Source organism: Cottoperca gobio, chromosome 6, assembly GCF_900634415.1.
Source record: "Cottoperca gobio chromosome 6, fCotGob3.1, whole genome shotgun sequence".
Classification (NCBI taxonomy): Eukaryota; Metazoa; Chordata; class Actinopteri; order Perciformes; family Bovichtidae; genus Cottoperca; species Cottoperca gobio.
This window is the reverse complement of record NC_041360.1, coordinates 5,768,230-5,777,675: the sequence shown is the minus strand read 5'-3', so window position 1 is coordinate 5,777,675 and position 9,446 is coordinate 5,768,230. Positions and strand designations below refer to the sequence as shown.

Here is a 9,446-nt window from a genome sequence, read left to right as displayed (position 1 = left end):
GGTCTATTTAAAGGCTCCCATGATCTTGAATGGGGTGTGTGTGATCTGGAGAGGCTGGATCGACCTGCAGAGGCTGGATGGGATGGGATACCTGGAGTATGATGAAGAGAGGGCGCAGGTAACACAGCACATGTATACAGACTGAGTGATGTCTTCTTATGTGTGCACAACCCGTTCAAACTCAACACGTATGAACGCTTGCTCAGGACCCCTTGGCGTCACTTTTTACCACACTGGGTAGCCTTATGCGTCAAACTAAGACGCTCCACTGCGCTCGCAGTAAACATGTGGTTAACAGTGTGAATACAAACAAAAACACTTGGTTAGGTTTCAGAGGTTTCACACGGGACACAAACAGTGGTCTCCCGGGGGAAAGTCCTGTGTTTGATTCACCGATCCATCCTAAACAGAATTTTAGGATAATATTCTAATATTGCCACAGATGGGTTTATATTGTAGATGCTTGAAAGCCCTGTGCTTCTCACACATAGAAAACACTCACTTTATTTCTGTGTGTGTGTGTGCGTGTGTGTGTGTGTGTGTGTGTGTGTGTGTGTGTGTGTGTGTGTGTGTGTGTGTGTGTGTGTGTGTGTGTGTGTGTGTGTGTGTGTGTGTGTGTGTGTGTGTGTGCAGCAAGAGGACGCTTTGGCCCAGGCAGCATTTGAAGAGGCTCGACGCAGAACCAGAGACTTTGAAGACAGAGACCGATCACACAGAGAGGATCTAGAGGTGAGAGGGTCCTGGGATGGCAGCGTTTATAGAGGACTGAGGATGATGTGCCATCTCAAATACAAGTGGACTGTTACTGGACAGTGTAGCTCCAATTGTAGCAATCTGCTTCCTCTTCGGACACGTCTTAGCCTCGCAAAGCCAGCCGACACACCAGATCCACATTCTAGTGTGGATAACATGCCATGTGAACTATGAGTTCTACCTCTATACTGTGGTTTATACATAAACAATATTATGACTTTCCACCCTACTGTATTAGTAACTTAACACCATGCTGAAACACATTGTTTCACTTCAAATCAGTTGCATCTCTGACCACAAGCACCATCTCTGCTGGGTGTGCTTCTGGGTGTAATGGAGCACACCCAGCAGAGATGAGTCAGTGGACGCACCCTGAGTATCACTGGAGGTCATCATATACAAACATTTCAGCTGCTATTAAAATAATATACTTCACCTACAGAATGACCATCCGATAAAAATGACTAACACGGAGTTACTTTGAATTCTTGAAGAAACTTAGTTTTCTCACTTGCCTCCACTATGAAGGAAAAATCCAAAAAGAGAGAAAGTTCTTTATGAATTGAAGTAAATGTGCTGCTTTTAACAACTACTGGATACATGAGACTTGCATGATAGTGCACTAGTAGCAATATACTGTACGGAGAGGCGTGCAAGAAAAACAAAATGTTCTAACAACACAGGGTTAAGTTACTTTGCAAAGCAACCACTGTAAATAAGAAGTAAGACATGATTCAAAAACTCTAAAATCACTTTTTTGGACCTCCAATATTATTCAGGAACTGATTTCATCGACTAATTTGTGAGACATTTCCACCACAGATGCTGTAAAGCAAAGACAGCAGACATTCAAACAGGTAGCTCCTTCATCTGGCCTCACATGTTGAAGTCTGAGTGAAGCTGTTAGTTATCTATTGTTCAGCAGATTTAGAATAATTACTCCCATGGCAGACCATAGTGAGCAAAGTGAAATGTAAAGGTTGTGGGCTTTGCGAGGCTAGATTAACCCAACTGGAAATTTGCAAATGATTAATTCATAGACCTAAAGCAAGCATCATGACCTTGCTGATAGCACAATCCGTCTTTTTGCAAACCATTCAGAAAATGATTTGACACAAATGTCAAAAGTAACATTTAAATGAAAAGTTACTATTAAATTATAGATACTTTGTTTCAGAGATTAATGAAAAAATATGTCCTTCATTTTCCATAAATATGAGTTTGTAGGTCTATACTGATCGGTGTTTAGAGAAGACTGAACGCAATTTCATCAAAGTCACAGTCAAATTTCCAGGAGGGATTTCTTTGTTGTGTGACGTGTGGTTGTGTGCTTTTTTTAATTTAAATAGTATTTTTACAGTTTAGGTTCATAGGTTTAGTGCATGATCAGTTTCAACATAAATCTAATTGATTTGATATTATTGAACTATTGAATGATTCAGTTTTGTCCGATGTCCCAAAAGCCTCCGAAGGGAAAGTAGTTGATTCACTTTGTGCTGCAGATCACAGAAAAATAACTTCAATTGGATTAACCAAAATAACATCGGCAATTGTAAAATACAAATTCCAGAAAAGTAAATTGTCGCAAGATCTGTTAATAAATTGAGTTTTGTTTATTGAATTGTGATCATGTGAACGTTTGTGCGGTTTGCAGAGTCTTACATAAAACACAAATTCAGATACGCTGTCAGGTTGAATTTTGTAACCGTTCCAAATGCATTCATTTCTAATTGAGACAAACTCACTTTCCCAGCAAGGCTTTGGGGAGATCATTGTCATCCTTCCTAAGTTGACGAAGTTACGAATAAATCCCAAATTGTTTATTTTTTAGGACCCTGTGGTTTCTAAAATCTGGGACTGATGACACACAGACAGACAGCCAGCAGAAAGAACAGGGTCTGTGTCTTTATTTCTCTCATCTATCACACTGTCATGCACTAAACCACCCTGTGCGTGTCTACCTGTTTAATTTATGTATGTACGTTCTTGTGTTTGTCCACAGGCAAACTCTTTGTTTTTATTTTCACATATGTGTTCATGAATATGCATGCACTTCTCATGCATTTTATAATATCTGTTCCTGCTTGTTTAATGTGTGTGAGGCGTGAGAGAGAGAAACGGCAAGATGTAACAATTCCATAGCTAGTTTGCACATGCACACACACACACACACACACGCACATGCACACACATACACACACACACACACACACGCACACACACACACACACACACACACACACACACACACACACACACACACACACACACACACACACACACATCATCATCAAGACCGACCACAGCTTTGCAGCACATGGTGCTGCACAAATTAGAGAGAAAGGAAAGGCAGGAACTGAGCACATGAAGAGAACAGAGGCATGAGAGAAGCAGGGACGAGTGGAACAGAAAAACAGGAAAGAAAGAAAAGAAAGAGAGGCATTTACTGAAGATCGTCTTTCATCTGACTGATCTCATGTTTCCTCCCTGAGGCTCTCAGAGAAAAAGGAAACCCTGTGTCTCCTGCTGAATCAATATAAGTACCATCACTGTCCCCTAAAAGACCCATACACTCTTTGCTAGATTTGGCACTGGGAATGATTAAGGTCAAATAGAAAAATGAGACCTTTGTCCCACTTCAGGTTATATTCTAAACATTTCTTTACTTAATCGTACCTCACATTTGATCCGTTTCTAAATATGTGTAAACTGAGAGAACGGTAAAGTAGGTAGTTCACATGAAGGTCAAGTTACGGGTAAAAAACGTCTAACTAATCCTTTCAAGGAACAAATATAATGTGGTGGCCTACATGCTAAGAGGAAAGAGGAACAAGCAGAACAACATATACTGTTTTTCTTGTCTTCGGTGGGCGAATTTACCCGAAAATACCTACAAACGACATACTTAAAGTAAATTGAAAGCTGCTCTTCAACCATTTGCACCAGCTGCATGATTTTGGTCTCATTCAAAAGATAACTCTCTTATTGTTCTTGCAAAACAGTGAATAATCACTCCAAGTGCTTCTGGCACTGAGTAATAGTGGTCTGAATATACAGAATTTGAAGAAAATACACTCCGCCAGAATTTCTTTGTTGAAAAAGATGCCTGAAGATGGGTATAGCTCCCGAGCTGAAATACACAATAGAAACATAGAACCAAGTGTTATCAAGTTCACCACCAAATTTCAGATAAAAAGGATAAAAACTTAATTTATTAGACAGGTTTGTCTAAGAGTAACACCAGGCGCACACCAACTGTGCATTATCACATTCAAACACAAATGGCTTTTAATGCCGCTGTAGCTGCAAAAGCAATTTCAATGTGGCCTCAAACATTTAGTTTTTCTCTCTGCCACCACTAGCTATGTCCTCTTTTTATCAAAAACATTTCTCTGCATCCAGTTCACTCTCTGATCTTTCTGTTGAAAGCACGGAATCAAAACACCAAAAAAACCACAGTAAGAGTAAGAGCACTTCTATACCAAAGACAATACGTTTGAATCTAAGCAGGATACAAAGTTATTACAGATGGGAACCAAACAGGGGTCACTTTCAGACTTTTTGAAGATGTCCACCTTTGACAAAATTAATAAATCTGCTCCGGATATAATTCCTCTCTGGAGTCGAGTTGAAAAAGTTTAAAATCCCAAAAATTTGGCAAAGAAAATGCCATACATTTTTAAATAATCCTTAAGGCTGTTTAATTGGCTGATATTCATAAACTGAAGCCCTGGACACACATCTTTAAGAGTGTAGAAAACATAGATATATTAGTTTGTTTTGCGCAGTGCAGTTATGACTTATGGGACATAGAGTGTGTGTGAGGAACAGAGAAAGAATAGCAGTATAATGTTGGCGTGTGGGAGAATTTAGAAATCCTTTTTTTAAATGCCTGTAATTATCAACAGAAATACTCACATTGTCTCACATATAATACAAATTAGTTTCACAACAGAATGAGCATATAGATCCAATTTTAGTGTGCAGATTGTCACAGTGGGATCTTGCAGATGTGCTCCAAGATGCTTCTCTGGGTGTGACATTGCTGAATAGCTGCACAGATTCAGCCTCTGCATGTCTGAACTCCACCTCTCCTTCAGTGTGTCTTTGTCTCCAGTTAGCTGGTGGTCTAGTAATCTGTCTGTACTACTACTACTGTTAACTTCTTCTATCTGTGTCTCAGATAGAAAGAGAAAGACAGAATGAGAACAAACTAAATGTGTGTTCTTTTTGTATTTGTTGCATATATACATGTAAATGTCCACCTATATTTACAGTGCACATTTGTAAAAATATACATTTTGATTTCTTCTATTTAAAATCAATACTAGATGATCAGGCAGAGAAGCAAAAATACAAACATACAATGTATTTAGACTGAAGTTGCCAAGAATTGGTATTAAATTGAAAATTTTTAAGCCAAAATCTCAATCCGAGAAACATGTGACTGAAACCCAGAATAAGGAAGATTTTAAAGGGTATCGGTAGCTATAGATCAAGGGTTCTCAACGGGGGCGGCAGCGCCCCCCCAGGGGGCGTTCAGAGAAGGGGGTGCTGGAAGCAATATTTTAGAAAGGTGGGTATTCACGTGTCTTTGGGGGGCGTTTGTGTGTACGGCCCCGTGAGGTAATTCATAAACACACGCAAAACATTTTTTTTATCCAAATCTAGTCAGATATAGAATAAAACCGGCGACTGACTCCTGGCCAAGGTCAGGGTCCTTGAACACAACACGAGTGGAATGTGTCATCACGTGGTCACGGCATGTCAAAAACTTCAATATTAAACGAGACGGTCATTGACATCAGCGAACGCAGCATGGCGAGTGTAACAAAGAGAAAGGTGGATGCGGAATGTTCCAGGAGAAATGGACAAACGATTATTTCTTTGTGGAAGTAAAAGGCCAGTGTGCCTAGTTTGTGCAGACGCGCTTGCGGTCATGAAAAAGGCTCTCGAGCTGCATTACAACACGAAACATGCCGAACTGCACGAGCTGGAAGGAGTGCGTTTGGATAAAGTTAACATTGTTTGTTTTTAGACTTTTATTTTTATTTTGCTGAGCGATAAAGTGCTGCTTGAAAAAAAAAAAACAAGCGCCGCCCCCCTCAGCCGCCATTGCTCGAAAGCATTAATGTTATTCCAAGGATACACCATGAAAGACTAACGCTCTGGTCGGGCAGCAGGCGAGCTGCACTCTGGCTGCTCGTAGTAGCAGAGCTAACACCTGCGGAGCAAACAGCAGAGCTAACATCAGCAGAGCTAACATCAGCATCACTGCTGCTGATTCAGGCTGTGTGCCTTTAAAAAAACGCGGATATTTTCTTCTGAGTTTCTGAACGTTGGAGTCGACGTCGCTCCATTTATAATTAATGTGTTAATGTGTGATTTTTGACTTTTCTGAACTTTGTAGCTCTCTCCTCTCCTTTCCTCCGCTGTCTCTGACTGGAGCTGTTCGCGAAACAGAGAGAATGTGCAAAGCAACGCAGTAAACACGGAAACGTGCACATAAATTAGATAAATACATAAGCGTTTGGTTTATTTAATAAAAGAGCACATATTCAATGTGAAAAGTGAGTTGTGATTTGGCGCTATATATTTATATAAAATAAAACATGGGGTTCCGTTGGGGGGGGGGGGGGCAGCGCCTCAGACTTGTTCCTTTGTGCTCGTTTATCGTTGGATCACTTAAGAGTGCAAATTGTTCCACAGTTCTGAGGCTGCTGTGTTACAGGTTACAGTTTGAATGTCTGACCCGTCTCTGATTGGCTGCAGTCTATGGCACAGATTAAAGTTTGAATCTCAAACTTCTTACCGTTGCATTTGTTTAACACTCCTTAATAAAATGTCTTTGTTTGCTCCCTGGGTACATGGTGTATCAGGGCAATTGAAGGTAAAAACAACAAAACATTTGTTTAATAATATAATATTTATTATCATTTTGAAATTTTATTATGTAACTTCGATCTCAGAGAATTTGAGTTTTTATAATAACATAATATAGCCGCCTAATAATAAGAAAAATATTATAAGAATTGAAATACTAAATTAATATAATCAATATGTAATATAAATTATAAATACTAAGAATAATAATTAGAATAATATAAACAGAATAATAATCAACATTAAAATTCAAAAAGGAAGCGTACATTTTATTTGATGGGGTGGGGCGGTATGGGACCTGGAGAGGGGGGCGCTGGCTTAAAAAAGGTTGAGAACCACTGATTTAGATGAAACCGTTACATATACTTATGTGATAGAAATGTCACTATAACTTCAAATTCATTCCTTTTATTGGATTGAGGAGGTTTCATTACAGTAAAGCTCGGCAGAGAAAACAGTGATGTCTTTGTCTCACTGGGTCTCAGAATGTAAAGCTGCTTCGCCTTCCGTTCCTGAAGCCTTGTCATTTTAGCAGATACAACATTTTTCATCCAAAAGACGTGATATTCATTCAAGGTCAGAAGGTACCTGTCAGGATGATGGATGTAGAAGCAATATATCGAGAAGACATGTACACAGTCACACACACACACACACACACACACACACACACACACACACACACACACACACACACACACACTCTCACACACTTCTGAAAGTGCTCAACAGAAGGAGATTTGGTGGTGAATGATGAGCTGGCACTGAAAGCATTAATATATCATTAGTATTGATCGCCATCAGACCCCCTGCTTTGACTCTCTCACACACACACACGCACACACACACACACACACACACACACACACACACACACACACACACACACACACACACACACACACACACACACACACATTCAGATACTGTACAAGCACATGTGCACAATCTCGCAGATACAGCAAATATGCTCAAAATTGGTAACCATACACACACACACACACACACACACACACACACACACACACACACACACACACACACACACACACACACACACACACTTCCCCAGTATCGAGTTGTGGTTAGGCAGCCTATAGTGGCCCAGCAAGCTTCCATTTGTGTGTAGATCAATACACAAAGCTCTCCTGCCCTTATGATTAGCAAAGAGACCACTCCCTTCTACAAACACTACGGCGGCCATGATGCAGCAGCAACAGTGCGGAGAGGAAACATTGGATATGTTGTTTGTATTTTTACCTCAAAGTAAACTCAAAGCAATCTGTGCTCACATTCACATTTCTACAGCTTTTATAGAGATGGCTGTGGATCATATTTTAATGTTGTCCCTGTCCATAATCTGAATGTATTTTTAATCATTCCAACCTCAAAATAGCATGTTACTGAAATTGTAAACAGATATGAGTGTATGCTTAAAGGAATACATTTAACCATCTGGTTTTCATTATTCTCTCACTTTGATCTATAAGTCATAGTCTGTAGTTTGCAGGGGGTGGGGAAACTTGAGGGAATACATTTATCTATCAGTTATTCACCGCTAGTGACCTTGAATCCTTGAAGAAAACTTTGTTTTTCTTACATGCCTCCACAGAGAACAAAGAATAAAATAAACAGAGATAAAGTCGAGATAAATTAAAGTAAATGGGGGCTGCGAAACTATATAAAAATTCTCACACAACTCGTGGAGTATAATGCTCTCATTTATCCAGTCGTAAGCTCTCTACCTCCCAAACAAATTCATTATTTCTAAAGCCTTACTATGTAATACACAGATTCAGATTTTGACAAAGACAGGTGTAACTAATTATATGGTTAACTGCTGCAGGCCATTGCAATACTTGCTGGAGCAAACTGTTAATTTTAGCCCCACCTATGCTTTTCATGCTGTGACAGGTCAAAATGTCTGCCATCCATGGATCAGATTCACTCAGAAACAATAAAGAAAACAAAAGTTCTCTGATGCCCGGAACAACGTGTAAAGGGCAAAACGGACAGATTTGACCGGAAAGAAAAGACAAACCGTAGATGCTCATAAACCTTTTATTCAAATTGGGGCAAGGCAAACAAAGAATTAACACTACATCATACCAGATGAAAATAAATGTGCAAAATTAATCAATTAAGAGTGGAGTTCATTGTGACTCCACATGAAGTCCTAATTGAGCCACACACACATATACATATACATGTGTTAGCAGCAGTTTTGATAAAGCTTCCCAGAGGAGACAGACAGTCAGTCTGGCTGTGAGGGGTCAAAATGGTAGTATGACATACTGTATGTGTGTGTGTGCATGTGACTGTGTGTATGTTGCTATTATGGTGAGTCATTGAGATGACAAACTACATTCCAGTTGAACTAAGCAAGCCCTTTACTATCTCTGTCTGCATTTCTGTCTGCTCTCTGCCTCACCTCTCCCTACATGCTATCACCCCCCCCCCCCCTTCTTATTCCTCCCCCCTCTTCATTCCCCCCAGCTATCACTTAAGTGTAAACATATAACCACAAATATTTTTTCTTACAGCAGCAGGTCATGTCACAGGCTCACAAACACTCAGTCATGACATATATTTAAAAGTCTTGTCATACTGATGACTTATAATGATGAACTAATAATCCAGTGTGTGTGTGTGTATGTGTGTGTGTGTGTGTGTGTGTGTGTGTGTGTGTGTGTGTGTGTGTGTGTGTGTGTGTGTGTGTGTGTGTGTGTGTGTGTGTGTGTGTGTGTGTGTGTGTGTGTGTTTATGTCTGTCAGCTACCTTGACTAATATATCAACATCAGTAAAGTGTA

The 9,446-nt window shown here is 39.9% G+C and overlaps 1 protein-coding gene across 4 annotated transcripts in view; it reads left to right on the top strand.

Annotated features, from left to right (window-relative positions):
* The window catches only part of cbfb (core-binding factor subunit beta), a 38,629-nt gene that overhangs the window by 24,046 nt on the left and 5,137 nt on the right, over positions 1–9,446 (top strand). For 2 of the 4 annotated variants that reach the window (XM_029433307.1, XM_029433308.1), the window contains exons 4-6: positions 2–118; positions 634–729; positions 2,585–2,649. In XM_029433307.1, the coding sequence (XP_029289167.1) occupies positions 2–118; positions 634–729; positions 2,585–2,614 (243 nt within the window). In that variant the 3' untranslated portion in view covers positions 2,615–2,649. The remainder of the gene's footprint in view (position 1; positions 119–633; positions 730–2,584; positions 2,650–9,446) is intronic. The other 2 variants (XM_029433306.1, XM_029433309.1) reach the window with 1 other exon arrangement.